Source organism: Nicotiana tabacum, chromosome 22, assembly GCF_000715075.1.
Source record: "Nicotiana tabacum cultivar K326 chromosome 22, ASM71507v2, whole genome shotgun sequence".
Lineage (NCBI taxonomy): Eukaryota > Viridiplantae > Streptophyta > Magnoliopsida > Solanales > Solanaceae > Nicotiana > Nicotiana tabacum.
Genome location: NC_134101.1, coordinates 108,012,748 through 108,033,822, shown reverse-complemented (window position 1 = coordinate 108,033,822; position 21,075 = coordinate 108,012,748). Strand labels below are relative to the sequence as shown.

Genomic DNA, 21,075 nt, shown 5'->3' with positions numbered 1-21,075 from the left:
TTCGTTAACCAGAAGAATCATATCACGAGTCAAACAAGCTTAATAGAGTTCTCAACTTGCCTCCTTTTGTTGCATTCCTCCTTTGACTATTCCTGTGGCTATATAAGATATGTGGAAAAAAGTAGTTGTGAATTTGCAAAAGACAAATGAGTGTTTAAAATGTAGAATAACTATGTTCTAAGATCATTTCTTTTTAGTTTTTAATTAATCCCACAGCTACAAACATTTGCTTTTTATTTTCTTAAATTTATATATTGTCGAAATTTACCCCCCCAAAAAAAAAAAAAAAGAAGAAGATGGCGCCCAGTTTCCTAAAATGGTCAAAGTATGTGGAGAGAGCAACTTTGGTTAATGCCAGAGCAAAACACGCATCAAGAAGTTGTACTAATGCGCAGTTGAAGCTGTACCATATTAAGGCAAGAGCCAGGAGAAAAAAATCTCTGTGGCGTCATCAATTGTACTCCTCGTAACAGACTTTAACACTTAACATTGAAAGCAAAGTTTCGAGAGCTTCTCAGGCAAGTGATAACAATTAAACCATGAGGAGCGACAGGGAGGAAGATCCAAGGAGTGCTACTGTTGATTCAAGATTCAACCAAACACTCAGAAATGTTCAAGGGTAATTGATCCCTGTTATTTATTCAGATCTATATAATTCTCATAAACCCACCGCTTAGATTTCCAGTTTTTTCCCCCCTATCATTTTAAATGAGGGAATTCAAAGTTATCTATGATCAATTGGACTTGGAGAGTGTCTGATCAGTGAACGAGTAGGCGTATTTTGTAATCTGAATGGTGGATTTGTGATTAGAAATGAAGTTGGGCGACAAGACATTGGTGTATACAGATGAGGCATCCTTAGGTAGAGTTGAACCTTTGATCAGTGCCCAAAAGCTCTGCTTCTTTTTTGCCTATGGAGGAATTTGGTTATGCACCTTGCCTAGTTTCTTCACTATTGGTGCTAGCTCCAGCATAAACTAACAGTAGGAGATGAACAGCATACTTGTTTGCATATAAAGTGACTTTTTACTTATTTCTTGAAGTTAATGGTTACAATTTTTAATGATACATTTAACAACTCCATTTCTGGTTTCATTAGTATTTTAATAGTTTGCTTTAGAAGAGTTGAGCAAAAAGAAATGCTGAGGAAAGAAGCCCAAACTTAGCCCCTGAATGTGAACTTCATTGCACATACTTATTGCTTCTTATCCTTTTATTGGATATTGCCATTCTAGTGACTTCTTTTGTTAACATGTTGCAACTTTGTCTCATAGCTATGGCCCTGAAGCACCATCTGAAATCATTATCTTTACTGATTAAAGAAGAAACCCTCTAAAATAATAATCGTTGGTATTTAACAGTCAAGGATGTTGATTACTTTGTTTGATTCGTTTTAAATCAGAACACCTTCTTTTTTGCTTTAACTTTTAACAAGTCACAAAAACTATGATGTGATGCAGGTTGTTAAAGGGACGCAGTTTCCCTGGCAAAGTACTGATTACACGGAGGTCAGACCCAGTGGATAACTCAACAGTGAGGTCTCCGGATAATCATGGCAGTCTAAGAGATAGTGAGACGGGACCAAGCCAACAGACAGATGGATCTTTTGAGGTATGACCGGTGCTGACATTCAGTGTACTGGGATTTGTGGTATATCTATTGCTTATATGTATCAGCATACGTAAGCTCTTTTCTTTGTATATCAGGATGAGCTGCAAAAGAGAAGCAATCTGAATGCTAGCTCATCCGCTAGCCAGTCAAAATCGTCCACGTCAAATTCAGAACACACGTCCGACGAAGTACAGAAGCCATCGATGGGCTCAAGAGCTACTGATTCAGCTAGGCTAATGAAATTCACCAAAGAATTATCAGCACCAACTGTTATTCTAGGTACCAAGATATGTTTTTGGTTATATAAACATCTATGATTCTTTTCTTGCATAAGTTGGCATATGTTTTATGATTTTGTTTATCCCTACCTAGGAGCTCCCAACTTTGCTCCCTTGATGACTCGAATCTTCAACCTTAAGGTTGGAGGTGGAGGTTGCTTACCGCTTGAGCAAACGTCTCTTGTCAAAATTTGGCATATAGTGGTGAGAGCTTATTATTTGGGAACCTATGGGTGCCAAGATCCTAAAAAGATGATTTTTGTTTGACTAGTTAAGGATTGAGTATCCTTTACATGCATTTGCTCCTGAACTTTTCACTATTAATTTCTTTGAGAAATTGGGAGAAGAATTTCCTTTCTCACCATGAAAAGGCAGTCCCTTTAAGGCGGTCAACCTTCCTGACCCTCTCCCTCCCCCTTATTCTTTTTTTTTTCATTTGTTTCAAGTATGCTCCGGGTTTGACAATCCTTGACATAGGTCCCCTAAGAACTCATAAAGTATGGTTGCAAATGCATTGTAGATGCTTGGTACCTTTCCCGATCCACCAAACGTGTAACAAATGAGCTTAAGACTTAACACCTATAACTAATTCAAAGGAACATTTATGTAGTGTAGATGCACAAAACTGTAATAATGCGACTTATACTGTTTCTAGACCTCAATGAAAAAAGAAAATACGAGAAAGCTGAAAATGCTCTTGGAGTGTTTGTAGAGCATCTTGATGATGCTGTGTGAGAGTTGAAATTCTAGTTTCGCCTACAATAGTCTTTGAGAGGAGAATTTCCTTATATCCCTATGATCTCTCTGCAATTGGGTTTAAAGTTCAGGGTAGGGGATGTAATGCTTAAATTAGTATGCTTGGGATGTAATGCTTAAATTAATATGCTTCCTTTGTTCCTGGAAATGAATAGATGCAGGAAAATGTTCCCGTTCACCGCACCTTGTTGAGATGGGGGAACGGAATTAGGTGATGCAGCTTAAATCTGAAGAAGATAGAAAGTTTGAGCCGCTCGGAACTTCATTATCAGTTGACTCTCAGGATTAAGTAAAAGACTAGGAGAAAATCCATCATGCAATGTTTAACAACAACTACAAGTCTTCAGAAGTTACAAATTAAAAGAAAAAACTGGTAATACTAGATAAAGGTTTCACTTGGCCTTACGACTTCAATACGAACATTTTGACAGGCACTCCACTAAGACACCTACCCAGTAGGAAAGAAAAAGAACTAGAAACTAGTATGTAACCTGCCAAAAGTAATTTATGGTCTATCAAAAATTACAGCAAATGCTCATGAATATAAAGTACCTGTTACCCATGAAAGAAAAATGTTTGATGAAGCGCTAACTAATCTTGATATCCTTGAAATTAGAACTTTTTTATAATAATAGATTGGGACAGTTGAAAAGTATAACTTAAAGAAAGACAATAAACTAGTATGCACGCAAGGGTGTGGCCTAGTAGTCAATGAAGTGGGTGAAAACCATGAGGTCTCAAGTTCAAATCCCAGCGGAGGCAAAAAATACTAGGTGATTTTTCCCCATCTATCCAAGCCTTGGTGGATAGAGTTACCTGATACCTGCTGCTGATGGAAAGGGCAGGTTCATTTGCATCAAGATTTTGAGCGGCTCATTGTACGCTTACTTGAAATTCTTACAATACCTAAAGAAAAGCTTTGATCTCCAGCCAAGGATAAGCCTTTTGGAGGCTCGAAATTGTCGTAATGGCCTATTTGTACATCCCTCCCTGCCACTTTAAATACTATCATTGGCATATCCTTTGGCACGTTGATCACAAAGGTGATGATTTCTTTGGCTTCCATTCTTTAGTCTCACGGGCTTTGTGAATTTTCACTAGCTAATGTTCAGACTAAGAGAGATAGTTCTACGCATATCATAACCAAAATTACTGTTTCTGGTTTGATCTCACACGGGGTTTGATCTTTCTTCCTTCATGATGACTTGTATAGATTTGAAGATTTAGTAGCTATTGTTTGTTACAACTTACAACTTGGAAAGCTATTTTGTTAATTCTCAATGCTATTACCGGTCTGATTGTTGCATTTTCTTCTTTATGTACTTCCCAACTTCTCTTGCAGAAAAATTGCGCGAATTAGCTTGGAATGGTGTCCCGTCATATTTGCGACCCAACATATGGAGGCTTCTTTTGGTATGGGTCTAATTAACTTTATTTTTCTGGAAACATTTTAGGTCAGTAGAGAGGAGGAACTATATATTAACATGGGATCAAGGAGATGCCGAAATACAAGAAATAAAGAAAGAAAAAAGAAAAAAAGAACAAAGATAAAAAAGGGGTATGATCTTGAGGGGCCCACAACTAGAAATGTAATCTAGTAGCTGACAAAAATCTTCAACTCCTTCCGTCAACTCTTCCTTATATCACAGTGTTGATTGGCTTAATTATTAGGGAAAATTTGATTTGATTCTGATTGAGATTTGATTTTATTCTGATTGATTGTAATTTATTTTCCTTCTTAAAATAGTCCTAGGACCTTGTGTATAAATACTTTTGCTTAGGGATGTAAGAAACATAAAAAAGCCTTTTCATCTTTTCAAATTTACATGGTATTAGAGTCATTGCTGCCTTTTTGATGTGAGTTATCTCCCTCGCAATACTAGGGTTCCGTTTTTATCAAAGAGACTTAGGGTTCCGGTGTGGCAGTTAGCTTTCTGGTCAGATCTGCAGTTTTGCAACGACTTTTTCAGGAAATTTTTTCAGATCTCGGGTCACAGGCCTATTCCGACCCTTCCCATCTAAGTTTCGGCAGATTCCGACTAGTTTTTCGATGGGTTTTTCCGACAAGATCAGGCATATTCTATCTCTAGAAGTTAATGTCTATATTTCTGAATATCCCTATTCGGTTTGTTGACACTAAGGATTATTATTTGTTCAAACTATTGGTGATACAAAAACAGATAATAATTCTATGTCTCAAATTAGTGCTGTTAAATTGGATGGGGCTGGTACGTATCTTTCTTGGTCAAGATCTTGTTTACTTTTTATTAAGTCTAGAAAGTTACTTGGGTATATTACTAGAGAAAGAAAGCACTTGCTATTATTGACCTTAACTATGTCAATGAGATTCTGAAAATTCCCATGTTATGACATGGCTTTTGAACACTATGCACCCCCGAATCTCTAAGCGATATTTATTGCTTGATACCACTAAAAAGATCTGGAATTCAACTAGGCGCACTTACTCTCGCAAGGGAAATGATGCCCAGATCTTTGAGAGTCGAAATAAAATTCATGCTACTGGGCAATGTGAGTTGACTATCATTGATTACTATTCCGAATTAAGTGGGTTATGGTAGGAAATTGACTATCAGGATCTCCAAACGAAGTGTACTAATGATGCAGTTCTCTTTCAACAATTTGTTGTAAAGGAAATGGTCTATGATTTTCTGGCCGGTTTGAACCAAGAGTATGATCAGACCATGGTTCAAGTTCTCGGTAAAATTCCTTTTCCTTCTTTTGAGGATGCATACTCTTATGTTCAACAGGAAAAGAGTCGACGAGGGGTCCTGCTTTAGAGAGTGTTTGGATTGACTTATTTTAAATGCTTATTGGCTTTTAAGCACTTTTCTAGTTTTGTGGTGTTTGACAATAATAAAGTGCTTAAAAGCACTTACTTTTAGGCATGGAAGTACAAAAATAAGCCAAAAGCCAAAAGTTGGGTATTACAACTTATGGCTTTTAGCTTATAAGCTATTTTTTAAAAGCCAATTCAAACACCCTCTTATTCAGCACCAACCTAGAAGTCTGGGTTTACTATGTCTCATGAGCAACCAAGGGTAATCACTTCTGATAAAGATCACATGCACTGTGATTATTGTGGAAAGCCAAGGCATACAAATGAGACATGCTGGAAACTGCATGGTAGACCAACTAGAGTTCGGGGAAAAAAACGTGTAAATCCATCAAGGGTTCAAGCTAATATCAGAAAATGTGGAGACATCCAAGGAAATTGCTTTTGGAGAAGCTTTGGCTTCAGACGAAGTTCAGCATCTTCATCGTCTCCTGAACAAACTTGATTCTTCTAATGTTTCCACTTCCAATTACGTGTAGTCATGTATTGCCTTTAATGCTCACCTTAATTCTTAGATTATTGATTATGGTGTGAATAGACATATGACAGGCTCTTGTAAATACTTCCAAAACTACTCTCTATTCCCAAAGGGGATTATATCAGAATAGCCAATGGCTCCCTAACTCCTGTCTCTAGAACAAGTTCTGTTGTCTGTACACTTGATATTATATTATCATCCATTCTCCATGGCCTGAGTTTCCTGTTAACCTGTTAGCGCCATCACCAAAAGACTAGATTATAGTGTTGAGTTCTTTCCTGATCATTGTGTTTTTTAGGATCTTCAAATAAGGAAGAAGATTAGCAGTGGTAGATTGCATGATGACTAATATTGGATTCATGGAACTCGAGACTTTGGTCGGGCCTTTTTTGGAGGAAATAAGGATGTCAACCAAGAACTAATACAATGACATAAACGGTTGAGGCATCCATCATTTTTTGTTTTAAAGAAGTTATATCCTAGTTTGTTTTTTCCAGAACTGAGTTTGAATCTTTGTTTTACGATGCTTGAAAATTTGCCAAGCATACAAGGAACTCTTATCCTTTAAGTGATAATAAAAGTACAACTCCTTTTTCAACTATTCATTCTAATGTATGGGGTCCTACTCAAACAGTTTCTTTGTTGGGTAGTCGATGATTTGTTATTTTCATTGATTGTTGCACTAGGATAACTTGGGTGTATTTGTTAAAAGCCAAAAGTGTAGTTTTCTCCTATTTTCAGTCATTTCATAAGATGATTTGTACCCAATTTGAGGCTAAGGTAAAAATCTTGCGAATTGACAATGGCACAGAATGCATGGACAAATATTTTGGTGCTTATTTGGAGTCTTATGGGATAATCCACCAAACTAGTTACCCTTATACTAGTGCACAAAATGGGGTTGCTGAAAGGAAAAATAAGCATTTGTTAGAAGTGACAAGATCTCTTATGTTTACTATGAATCTACCAAAACCTTACACCTACGAAGATCAGGTGACTAACAACTATATCCCTTCTGAATACGAGAATAACCAAGGAAGACACACTTGAGAGCACGAGGAGCTAACTTATCTTTTTAAGAGACTAAGTTATGAACGACACATGTGCTCCCAAAAACACGAGGGGGAACAAAGTATAAGGGTGATTGGGGAAACAATATTGAATGCGAAATCTGATTCTGGAAGGGAGATGAAGGCATCCGATTAATCAAATAACAAGCTGTGAGAACTGCATCGCCCCAAAAACGCTATGGAACATGAGACTCAATGAGAAGTGTGCGAGCAGTCTCAATGAGATGCCTATTTTTTCTCTCAGCTACCCCATTTTGTTGAGATGTGTACGCACAAGATGTTTGATGAATGATTCCATGAGAGTTCATAAACTGCTGAAATAGGGAAGACAAATACTCTAGGGCATTATCACTACGAAATGTGCGGATAGAAGCCCCGAATTGATTTTGAATTTCAGCGTGGAAGGTCTGAAAAATAGAAAACAACCCAAATCGATTTTCCATCAAAAATATCCAAGTGCACCTGGAATCATCATTGATGAAACTGACAAAGTAGCGGAATCCCAAGATAGAACTAACCCGACTAGGACCCCAAACATTTGAATGGACTAAAGTGAAAGGTGACTCCGCTCGATTATCGGGACGCCGAGGGAAATTGGAGCGAGTATGCTTACTGAGCTGACATGACTCACACTCTAGAGTGGACAAGTGAGATAAGCTAAGTACCATATTATGAAGTTTTGACAAACTGGGATGTCTCAACCGTTTATGTAATAAATCTAGTGAATTAGTAACAAGACAAGTTGTTGAAGGAAGACAAGATGTGAGTCCATGCGATTTAGCAAGGATAAGGCAATAAAGTCCATTTGATTCACGCCTGGTATCAATGATCTGCCCCGTACTACGTTCCTATATAAAAACAAGTTCATCAAGAAATAAAACAGCGTATTTAAGTGATTTGGCTAAGCGACTAACGGCTATGGATTAAAAGGACTACTGAGAACATAAAGAACTGAATCTAAATGTAAGAAGGAAGTGGACTTGTTTGACCTATTGCAACTGACATGGCTTGAGACTCATTGGCCATTGTGACTGTTGGAAGAGATTGAGAATATGAAATACTAGTGAAAAGAGATTTGTTACCAAAAATATGATAAAATACACCTGTATCGATGATCCAAGAATCGGAGGATGAAGATTTGGAGACATAAGTCATACTATTACATGTTTGAACAACGGAAGCTTTCTCCGAAGATGTCTGTTTACGTGCTTTGTACTGAATGAACTCAATATAATCCGGTAGAAAAACCATCCAACTATTCATAGTATTGGATCCCATGTCGCTACAATTAATTTCTCAAATTCTTGACTAAAAGTTGTAGGGTTAACTTGAATATAGTGGAAATCAATTACTCCTAGAAAACTGAAGAAATATCTGGGAAAACACTGTTCACAACAGAGAAAAATAACTCTATTTTATGCCGAAAAACACCGTTTACATCGAAAAATTCCAAAGTTGTCGGAATCTGTCGGAAACAATACTGGTGAACTCGGAATTGCGGTGCGAACAGGTTGTCCTGAAGAAGCTCGGCAAAAAAATGACCGGAGAAGCATGCACGCGCCGGTCGTAGGACAGACGCGCCGGTGGAATCACAGATCTGGGTGGCCCGTGGAGGCGCGTGGGGTGTCTGTTGCCGAAGAATCTTAATGAGGTTTGGTCGCCGGAGTTTTTCGAGTCTAATGGTGGTATTGGTTTGTGGACAACACTCACCAAGCGTGAGATGATGCAAATCAGTCACCTAGGTCACCAAAAATTGCACGGTGACTTAGTTCTTTCTACCCGGATGTTGCTGAAATGACGCACAACGATCTTTTCTCAGTAATTCTCTGATACCATGTGAGAAAGCACGGGAGAAAATATTATTGCTTCTTATTCTATGTTATAATGAGCTCTATTTATATGTATACATAACACATAACCTACTCCTATTACATACGGGACTAGGACTAATTACATATATTCACATAACTATACTAACTCAGAGAATTCGCGGAGATGGTTATCCTAGAATAAGACTTCTTACCCTACCAAGATAATTTGTAATCCAGGATACCTAGGTAAAAATCATCTATGAATTATTTAAGAAGAGAAGTTGAACAAGTTGAAAGAGTGTTGAAGCTAGATTTGCACTCTGATGATTTTATCCTAGCTGACAAAATTTGAAAGTAATGATTCACTTCTGAATGGGCCATCTTATGTCACTACATTGGGCCACCAAAGACTGAAACAGAGGGGGCAGTGAGCTGTACATTTCAAGTGCAATCCCTCTTGTTCTGCAGATGTTTGATGCTTCTAATGAGGATGGCATGCCTTCCACTATCATTTCAGTGTGGGCAGAGCTATTACTGATAAGATGGTTGTGGCATATGCACAATGTCAAGCTATGCAACTGTATAATCTCATTCTGTAATAAGTGCTTTACCCATTTGTAGCATCAAATGCATGAACTTAATGTTTAGTTTTTGTGGAGTCGTATAGTCATGTATAGTTTGATTTGGTGGCCATGTTAGGTTATTCTAGGAGAAGCAATGACCATGCAACGTAGATTAGTAGTCTTAGATGTAAAGCTTTAGAGTAGAGTGGGAAATGAGACGACTTGCAAGCAACCGCGAACTAGGTGGTGGGCATTAAAAGGCGCTAACCAATTAGTGTTTTAAGAAAAACTACGGGAGCAGGAAGCTCGAGACTTAGAGGGAGACATAGACATCTTGTGGAAGGAATGTCACGTTGCATTCGAAAAGTAGCAACTGAAGTGCTAGGTATGTCTAAAGGTCTAGGACTTCGACCACAGAAATCCTGGTGGTGGAATGAGGAGGTACAAAGAATTACTAAAGCTAAAAGAAAATGTTATAGGAAGTTGCCAAAAGCAGAAGATGGAGAAGCCTTTGAAGAATACAAGATATCTAAGAGGGAAGCTAAAAGACTATTAGTAAAGTCCAAGAGGAAGCTCTAGTGGCTTGTACTAAAATCAAGGGACACAGGAAAGGGAGAAAAAAAATGTTTAAACTAGCATGACACGTCTAGGAGAGAAGAAATGTAAGGATTTAAACCAGTTAAAGTGTATTCTTGTCACGATCCGAATTTCCCATCGTCGTGACCGTGAGGGCGCCTAACATTGAACCTGCTAGGCAAGCCAACGTTACTGATTATTTTACCTTTTTCCTTTATCTTTAATAATTTATCAGATGATATAAGAAAATCAGTGGAAATCAAATTGCAGAAGTACAGAATTTAACAGTTTAACTTAATACTAATATGAAATCCATAATAAAACTTCACCCAGAGCTGGTGTCACAATTTCACGGACTGTCTACGAATACTACAAATAGTGGTATGAACAAAGAAATACAAATCTGTCTCAGAAATAGATAAAACAGAAAAGAAGCAGGATAGAAGGGGATGCCAAGGCCTGCGGACGCCTAAAAGACTACGTCGGATCTCCATTGGACTGAAGGCAGCAACCTCGAACTACGATCCGTAAGGCCCAATATCGGGATCTGCACAAAAAGTGCAGAGTGTAGTATCAGTACAACCGACCTCATGTACTGGTAAATGCCGAGCCTAACCTCGGCGAAGTAGTGACAAGGCTAAGACACGACATCATAAACCTGTGCCGTTAAGAAGTATAATAACACAGTAACAAGTAATAGAAACTAAGCAGAAATGTACGGGAAGGGGGAACATGCTATGGGGGTTTTAACATAAAGAATTACAGCAGTAAAGGAATTTAAACAATTAAAATACTTGAACCGATAATAGCAATTGAACACAGCAAACAGAAAATGCACGACATCACCCTTCGTGCTTTTACTCTCAATCGCACCATGCAATCAATAATAGAAATGTGCACGGCATCACCCTTCGTGCTTTATCACTCTTCCCCACCATATGATTAATATAAATGTGCACGGCATCACCCTTCGTGCTTTATCTCTCTTCTTCACCATATGTATCAATATAAATGTAAATGTGCACAGCATCACTCTTCGTGCTTTATCACTCTTTCCTCACCCAAACAGTAGAAACAATAACATCCCGGCAAGGAAATCAATAATAGAAACAAATACATCCCGACAAGGGAATCAACTATAACCAATCTAGTTCCAACAGTTAACTTCACAAAATAAATCTCAACTTGAGTCAATACTCAACAATGGTCAAATACCAAGAAAATACCATTAAGTCTTGCCAAACATGAATAATCATCAATTTAAGCATAATAGTACATAATAAGAATCACAACAGTCACAGTGTAAGACTCACGGGCATGCTCGACACCAATGTATAGATACTCGTCACCATACCTATATGTCGTACGCAACACTAACACGTAGTAAATAAGACACAACACCTATTCCCTCAAGCTAAGGTTAGGCCAAACACTTACCTCGGATTCCACGGCCAAACTCAAGCCTCAAATACCGCTTTCCCTTTAGATTCCACTTCCAATTCACTTGTATCTAGCTATAATTAACTTAACATCAATAAATGCTAAAGAATTCAACTCCAATGCTTAATTATAGGTTTTCTATCATTTTTCCCAAAAAGTCAAAAATCGACCTCAGACCCGCTTGGTCAAAAACTCGAGATTCGGACCAAAATCCGATTACCCGTTCACCCACGAGCCCGAATATGCAATTAGTTTCGGAATCCAACCCCAAATCGAGGTCTAAATCCCCAAATTTGTAAAATCCCCAATTCTTCTAAAATCCCTAATTTCTACCCTTAAAGAACAAGATTTAGGCCTAGAAATCTAATGGGTGTTGATGGAAAATGAAAGAAATGAGTTTAAGAACACAAACTTAGGATTTGGTGTTGAAATCCCTCTTCAAAAATTGCCCAAGGTTGGTTTCTATGGAAGAAGATATGAAATTATGGCCTTTTCCCGACTTAGGTTCTGTTTTAAATTCGGTGGACAGGTCTTCTTCGCGTTCGCGAAGCATTGGCTAGAAGAGCCTTCGCGTTCGCGAGATACTGAACGCGTTCGCGAAGGTTCACCCCCTGACCTTCGCGTTCGCGAGCCATTCGTCGCGTTCGCGTAGAGTATTTCCCCTTCCCCAGGTCCCTGCCAAAATGGCCTTCGCGTTCGCGATAGCCAGGTCGCGTAGGGTAATGGCCCCCAACACTCCGCGTTCGCGACCTGTGCCTCGCGTTCGCGTAGAAGGAAATTTCCCCCAGACTAAGTTACTCTTCGCGTTCGCGAGGGTTCCTTCGCGGACGCGAAGAGCAAAGTATCAGAACACCAGAAGCGGCAATACAACAGAAATCCTTAAGTCCAAAACATCCCGAAACCTATCCGAAACTCACCCGAGCCCTCGAGACTCCAAACCAAACATGCACACAAGCCAAAAAAAGTCATACGGACTTATTCCTGCGATCAAATCGCCAAAATAACACCTAGAACTATGAGTTTAGCATCAAAATCAAGGAAAATCTCAAGAACTCTTAAAGTTTCCATTTTCACAACTGAGGGTCCGAATCACGTCATATGAATTCCGTTTCTTATCAAATTTTACAGACACAACATAAATACCACATTAAACCTGTACCGGGCTCCAGAACTAAAATACGGGCCCGATACCATCATATTCAATCGTTATTCAATTTCCAAACTTCTTATATTTTTCAGTTAAACAATTTTCTTCAAAAATTCATTTCTCGGGCTAGGGACCTCGAAATTCGATTCCGGGCATACGCCCAAGTCCCATATTTTTCTATACGGGTTCGGGTCCATTTACCCAAAATGTTGATGGAAGTCAACTTAAATTCAAATTTAAAGGCAAAATTGGCTTTTTTCTCAAATTTTCACATAAGGGCTTTCGGAAAGCGCGTCCGGACTGCGCACGCAAATCAAGGAGAAAGAAAATGAGGTCTTGAAGGCCTCGGAACCCCCGGATTGGGTTCTAAGACACGAGATGACCCTTTTGGGTCATCACGATTCTCAAAAAATATTTACCGAAAATAATGAGATCACGGAGAGATGAAGAGGCTATTTTGATCTATTGTTCAACTCGAACCAAGAGAATAACATTTTAGACATCCACGTGTCTGTGTAGATAGAACTTTAGCTACACTCGTTTAATTAAGCCGATAGAGGTAAAGGACGCCATAAAATGTGAAAATTAGAAAAGTTTGTGGTCCAGATAGTATCCCTATAAAGGTGTGAAAGTGTCTTGAAGAGGTTGGAGTAGAATGACTCACCAAGTTATTCAATGTTATACTAAGAAGTTGTAGGATGCCCATGGAGGAAGAGTACCCTGTACCCTGATTCCAAATTATAAAAACAAAGGAGATATTGAAAGTTGTGTGAACTATCGTGGCATTAAACTCATGAGTCATACGATGAAATTCTTGGAAAAAGTGATAGAGCTTAGACTTAGGAACACACAAGAGTGACAGAGAGCTAGATTGGATTTTTTTTCCAGGGATAAATAATATATTATATGAATGTTTGCACTAAGCCAGTGCAAAAGGCGTAATTACAGGTTGTGCAAATTAGCAATTGCGTTTAAAATATCATCTACATCTGGTACAAAAACAAGTTTGCACCAAAAAGCGATCATCAAAATGCAATTAAGTTTAAGGCAGACAGACCACCTGATAACTTGAGGAACAATGTTCCAGGTCTTTTGAGCCTTCTTGCGTAGACCCTCCCTGGTCCAGCACTACAACATTTGAATTTATACGGAGGCTATATTCCTGCTATGGAGATTGATGGAAATTTTCGCGAAAGGAAGAAAGACCTACAAATGGTGTTCTTGACTTAGATAAAGATAAGGATAAACTATTGTGAAAGGTACTTTGGTGGGTGATGGAGAAGAAAGGAATTTATATTTAATATATAAAGCTATAAATGATATGTATGATGGAGAGCGTGAAAATAGTAGCAAGAGATAAAAAGGAGTTCCCAATAACAGTGTGTCTAACCAGGGATCAGCATTAAACCCCTACTTGTTTACCCTAGTAGTGGATGAGCTAACCAACACAATACAAGATGAGGTCTGATGATGTATACTATTTGTTGATGACATTGTGTTAATTGACAAAACTAGTGAGGGTGTCAACCAAAAGCTTGAGATATGGAGAAGCGCCTCGGAGACTAAGCTATAGAATAAATAGAAGTAAGATTGAATACATGTATTGGAAGTTTAGTCAGTATGAGAAGGACAAAGTTGAGGTGAGACTAGAAGGGATTTGCGCTGCCGATATGCAAGCAATTTAGGTATCTAGGCTCGTTATTTCAAGAGAATGAAATGATAGATGAAGATGTTACTCATAAGATTAATAACAATATGGTTGAAATGGAGAAGTGATACCAGGGTGTTATGTGATAGAAAGATGCTTATCAAAGTGAAAGGTAAGTTTTATAGAACAACTATAAGACTGTCAATGTTATATGGTAGTGAATGTTGGGCCACTAAAATCCAACATGTCCAATAAAAGAGTGTTGCAAAGATGCCTATGCTAATCAGATTAAAATGACTACATTCGCTAGAAGGTGCAAATAACATGCACTGAGGACAAAATGAGAGAAGGTCGCTTGAGATGCTTTGTGCATGTATTGTGTCGACCTACAGATGCAGCAGTTAGTGGGTGTGAAGCTATGGTGAATGAAGGTGTTAAAACTGGGTAGACGTAACATCACATGAATGGAAGTTGTCTCGTAAGACCTACAATTCCTTGGAATTAATGCAGCTTAATTAAAGATAAGACACAATGGAAGAAAAAGATACATATAGGTACTATTTACTAGTTGAGAATAAGTTTTAGACCTGTTAGATAGCTTATTGAATATAGCTTATTACTTATATATATATATATATATATATATATATATATATATATATATATATATATATTAAATTTATTTTTATTTTCTTTTATTTGGTATGATGATAATATAAGTTGAGCTTAAATAAAGAAGTGAGGATTGATATAGCCGACCCCAACTTGTTTGGATTGAGGCATACTTGTTGTTCTGTCATATACTGGATTCTAGAAGTTGAGACTCTCCTTTGTCCTGGTACTCAAGAATACAACCAACCTATAGAAGTTCTTAAAAGATGTTTTATGCTGATAAAAAAGAGTTTTTGAAAGATGTTTGTATATGAAGCATTTCATGCAGTGGTTCCCAAGGCTTTGGTCTAGTGGTAAGAGTACAATGTGATGTGTGGGTTAGGCGCTGTCACAGATTCAAACCATGCTGCAAATAAAAGTCTGGTATTTATCAATCTCAAAAAAGAAGAAGTCTGGTATTTAAGAGAAGGGTAGAGGTAGGGGCCTATCATCCACTGAGCTTCGAACGTGCGCCATTGGCCCTTTAGGATTTCTCAGTTAAAAAAAAAGAAGCGTTTCATGCAGTGCCGTTGTATAATTTTTTTGATATTAGTAATCTCTGGTTAACCTGTAGAAGTACTTAAAAGAATCTTGTATATGAAGCATTTCATGCAGCGCTGTTTAAAATATGAATTCTGATAATAGTAATTGTTGGTTTTGGTATTTATTTGGGGATATATTAGCCTATCCTGTGAACTTCTTTTGTTGAAATTGGCCTTTTAGCCAGAGCTCGCTAATAACTAGATCTCTGCTTCAGTTTGCTAATATTCCTGTACACAGGTTTGCTTGCTTCTTACATTGTTTTACAAAACCTGCCAAACTAGATTGCGGGTTTTCTTATTAGACATAGTTTGTTGCTTTTTATGAAATTTAAATAATGAACTGACAACAGGGATATGCACCCCCTATCCTGTGAACTTATTTTGTTGAAATTGACCTTTTAGCCAGAGCTCGCTAATCAGTAGGTCTCTGCTTCAGTTTGCTAATATTCCTGTACACAAGTTTGCTTGCTTCCTACATTGTTTACAAAACCTGCCAAACTAGATTGCGGGTTTTCTTATTAGACATAGTTTGTTGCTTTTTATGAAATTTAAATAATGAGCTGAGAACAGGGATATGCACCCCCTAATTCAGATAGAAGGGAGGGAGTTCTGAGAAGAAAGCGTCTAGATTATCTTGATTGTGTTGCTCAGTACTATGACATTTCAGATATTGAGCGCACAGATGAAGAGATCAACATGCTTCGGCAGGTATTATGGATGCTGTTCTTTTTTATTACATGGGGGGAGGGGGAAAGGGTAAGGGGAAGCTATGCTACTGATGTGGTTTGAACCCTCCACCTTTAATGTGGAAGGCAGGGAGCTCACCAAGTGAGCTAGCCCTCAACCCCTTATAGATGCTGTTGGGTTGTCTGTTTTGATCTTTTTTATGCCTCACTTTCCGGATCTCATCAATCATATAACTATTGCTTCTCTTGTGCTATTAGATTGCTGTTGACTGCCCTAGAACGGTGCCTGATGTTTCTTTTTTCCAACAAGCACAAGTTCAGAAATCCCTGGAGCGCATACTCTACATTTGGTAAACTATTTCTACTTGTCTGTATTTTTTTTTTTGATGACCGAGAAATCCGTCTGGGGCCGATCCTTTGGACCAACAGCAACCTTCGAAACTCGGTGGATAATGGGCCCGCCCCTCTACCCTTCTCCACTTAAATACCAGGCTTTGCTTTTGCATGGTGTGGGGGCTTGAACCTATGACCTAAGACACAAATCCACCACCCTTTGCCACTTGAGCTAGGCTACTTCTCTGTATTTGTTATCTGTAACATTCTCCTTGAATCCAAAGTTTCTCTACAAAGGGAAGAGTAAAGAAAATATTACATTCATTTCTTTAGTTAAGATGTGGAACTAGATGAGAAAGCAATGATTGGGTTGTAATGGGCTGTTGGCATGGTCGAAATTGGTAGTAGCCATTCGGGATGTGCATTATTCGGTTTAAACGGAAGAACCAAAGCAAAGCAAATATTTTGGTTTTCCTTTATTTTTTATTTTTTGGTCTTAGATAAAAATTTATGATTGTTGGTTTCGGTTTGAATACGTATTTTTGAAAATAAAAATTGAAAAAAGCAAAAACTTGAATTACTAATATATACTTTTTTTAAATTTTTATTTTGCACTTAAATATCTTATGTTTTTTAAAATTTCGGGATTTGCTTGTCTTAAGCTTGAACTCTTCTTTCCTAGTTCCCATCTTTCAGTCTTTCAGTTTTCTTACTTTTGCAACTACAATATACTCAACGTTTGGTGCCACAGTATGTCAGTTGGCAGAAGATAATGTAAATGGATTTTCAGATAAGATCTACTTAATTTGTTTGTAATTTTTAATCAACTACCATGATTATATCCTTATTTATTTATTTATTTATTTATTTATATGTTTGCTATGTTTGACATTTTCTGAGAGTGTGAAAAATGGTTTCAAGTTTTTCAAACGATCATTTCAGAGTATAAGGTGACTTTCATTTTATGAGTTAGCTTGATTAATATTAAGGATGTCTCTCCCATCAGAGAGTTCTTTTAAGTGAACTCACAATTTTTGTTGTTTCATGAGCTTATCTCTTTTTTTCAGAAAGCACGTACATCTCGACAAGTATGTGTATGTATGGAAAGAAAAAGAATTATGAGAAATTTATGATCTCCTCTTCTTTATAGTTACTGATTTGTACACCAAGTAGCACACTAAGATTTTGCTATGTACAATACCTTGCTCATTCTTATAACCAAATAAAAATTAATGATTACAGCAATTAAAGAGAAATCCAATAACCCAAACCAAACCAAATCGAAAAGAGAGAAATAAAGCCCAAACCGAATTTATTTTGGTTTTGATTGGATTACTCATCCCCGTTCAATATTGGATCAAACAATAGATGGCTGTAGCACTGACCTCTTTTTTTATTGATTCAATGCAATAGGGGATAAGTATCAAGTAAATCGGTATAAGTGGTCGTGCTCTCGCTACCGGAAGCTTGGCAGAAATAAAACACAGATCAACCCCTATCTGGATTGCGAAAATGGAAAACTGGAAAAGTGGATCCAAATAAAGTAAAAAAAATAAAAAAACCGGAATGCACACCCCTAGGCCGTAGTAGCCATCCCCTTAAGGGTGTCCAGAAAATAAAACTTAGAGAATAGAAGATGCATGGGCATCCGTTAACCTTTATTAATTGCTCATGTTGGTGTTTTGGATGCTCTCTCATATGTTGGTGATTTAACGTTTTCCTTTCTAGGGCCATCCGGCACCCTGCGAGTGGATATGTGCAGGGAATAAATGATCTTGCAACACCATTCTTAGTTGTTTTCTTGTCAGAACACTTAGAAGGAAGCATTGACAAATGGATGATGTCTGATCTGCCTTCTGAGAAAATATCTAACATAGAAGCTGACTGTTATTGGTGTCTATCAAAATTGCTTGATGGGATGCAAGACCATTACACATTTGCTCAACCAGGAATCCAGCGCCTTGTGTTTAAGCTAAAGGAGTTGGTTAGACGGATAGATGGTAATATCCTAGTGGTTTCTACTTTATTTGTTTTCTTTAACTACTGCATAATACAAAAAATCTGGAATTTGGTGTCAAACAGTACTGGTTTCCTATTTGTGAAACAGTGATTTATTTTAAAGGTTAAGCAAATTTTTGTTCAGCATATTATATGTTTATTTATGTTGTGAATGAGTTAACTTTCTATGACCGTATGAAAAAGGGCGCGTACCTCTATGATTGGCATCATTATGTGGGTGTTATACTGTTGGAACCAGTATTTATTTCATTCAATTTGTCTTGGCCAGCTAAAATTGTTCTGTATTGGTTTCAATGGGTTACACATGTAGGTATTTTCTATAATTTGTTGATGGAGGTGGCTGAGATTGTCTTTTGATAATTGGAACTTGAATCACGTTAACATTTGGACATGGTAAAGACACATTACAAGTTTTATGTTACCATTCTCAAAAAAAAAAAGAAACACATTACAAGACTAATTAGTAGAAAATGTTAAATTTCATTAAGTGTAAGAAAACCCTAATTTGCTTCCGAATTGTTAGAGGTTAACCATGGTTAAACTGTGGTTTTTGAGGTAACAAAGTACGAGAACCGAAAGTAGGGTGGCTAAGAAATGGCAGCATAATTACTGTTCTCTCCGTCCTGTCTATATATATATATATATATATATATATATATATACATATATATATTCTTTCAGAATTTTCACATGACGTGTTATAATAATTTTGATATTTGGTTCCTTCCCATTTAATAGAACCTGTGTCAACACACATGGAAGAGCAAGGGCTTGAGTTTCTCCAGTTTGCTTTTCGCTGGTTCAATTGTCTCTTGATACGCGAGGTTTGTTTTTCTGCCTTTATCATATTAATTTTTTTTTCCCCATCCTTTTTCTAAGTTCTGCATCGTTGATAAAGCCCTTTTTAGTTGTCATAGTAAAGAATACCTTAAGACAGTGACCTAATCAATCTATTCTTGCAGATCCCTTTCCATCTTGTTTCTCGATTGTGGGATACATATCTTGCAGAAGGTGATGCGCTGCCAGATTTTCTTGTATATATTGCTGCAAGCTTTCTGCTCACAGTAAGATTTCTCTTAATATCTGCTTGAGATTTATCTGATGACATTGATGGTGTGTTTGGTATGAAGGAAAATGTTTTCCCAGAACTGAGTGGTTTTGAATCTTATTGGCATTTTTCCCAGAACTGAGTGGTTTTGAATCTTATTGGCATTTTTACAGAAAAAACACACTAGCACAAACACTCTCTTTTACCTTAATTTAGAAAGAAAGGTTTGTTAGACAAGTCCAGAATGGATTGGTAAATATTGAATTGAAGGAAACAGGGTTCAAGTAATATTATAAGTTATAGACACCCCTTGACATATTAAGACAATGCAAACAAAGAATCTATCATGGGTATTGTTACACAGTATTCCAGTCACTGACCCAAAACCTCTTTTTCTTTTGACCAGAGTGTTATTAAGTCTCAGTAGTTCTTCATACCCTTTCTAAATCCAATATTATTTTCCATACACAAACTGAATCTTAGAGCTTCCTTTGCCTGTTATATTTACTAGACCAGAATTGATGTTGAAGGAGCTTTGCTGTGTATATATGCTCAATGTTGTGTTTATTGTGCAGTGGTCAGATAAGCTGCTGAAGCTTGAATTCCAAGAGATGGTTATGTTCCTTCAGCACCTTCCAACTCATAACTGGAGCCATTCAGAGCTTGAGATGGTACTTTCTAGAGCTTACATGTGGCATGCCATGTTCAACAGATCACCCAGCCACTTGGCTGGCTGAAGTATCCGGTTTTTTGTTTTTGTTCAATTTTCCATTGTTGGTTTTCCTCGCCTAATTCTGCTATTGCATTCACTACCAATTGTTTCTTTTCTTCTGTATTATGATTTGTAAGATGTGTATGCCATATATGTTGCCTTTCCTAGTTGTTGTTTTATAGTTATCACTTATCTAGTTCTTCTTCCGTTTATGACCTATTTGGGTTTTCCCCCTCTAGATATAGACGTAAGGAAAACCAAGTCCGCAATCTTGAAAGGGTTACAGTGTATGACTTCAAATAATGTGACATTTTTGGTTTCTTTTGGGGCTCTTCCGCACCCACTCGCGCACATGTTCCTTCTTTCGTGGAATCTCATCTTAATCAGTTTCCAGTTATTTTATTTTTCTTCCTTGTTCCATCTTCAATTAGTTCTATTATTTCTTTTTTGTTGTTGTGGGTATCCAATCTTCTGCAGTTACCAAAGTAACATGATGTAAAAAAATTGCCTGTCATATTTGTAGAAAGTGCAAGTTATATTCTAGTCATGATTTGGTAACAAGAATGTTAAACTGATGAAGAAAATGGGATTTAATGTCAAACGGAAACATGAAATCACCAGTCATATCAGAAACATGAAATCACCAGTCATATCAGAAACAAGCATCATATAAATTGAGCCCATTTGCTCCTCCGTTTACTCTGATCTTGACTCATTAGCTTCTCCCTCTCTTTTCCAGTGATTACTACGTAATTATTAAGGTCAAATTACATTCACATTTGGAAGTGATAAGTAGATGGTAGACAAGCTCCTTCGGTCACTCAATGGTTTCGAATCCCCTAAACTTTATTT

General features: G+C 37.5%; 1 protein-coding gene across 1 annotated transcript; it reads left to right on the top strand.

The window, feature by feature from the left end:
* Positions 1–395: 395 nt before the first annotated feature.
* Positions 396–20,600, top strand: LOC107759285 (uncharacterized). The gene is made up of 10 exons (XM_016577172.2): positions 396–619; positions 1,461–1,611; positions 1,707–1,890; positions 3,988–4,058; positions 15,996–16,133; positions 16,370–16,461; positions 18,173–18,444; positions 19,202–19,287; positions 19,426–19,527; positions 20,087–20,600. Exons 1-10 carry the CDS (start codon positions 540–542, stop codon positions 20,246–20,248), a joined length of 1,338 nt encoding a protein of 445 aa, XP_016432658.1. The 5' UTR covers positions 396–539; the 3' UTR covers positions 20,249–20,600.
* The last annotated feature ends 475 nt before the right edge of the window (positions 20,601–21,075 follow it).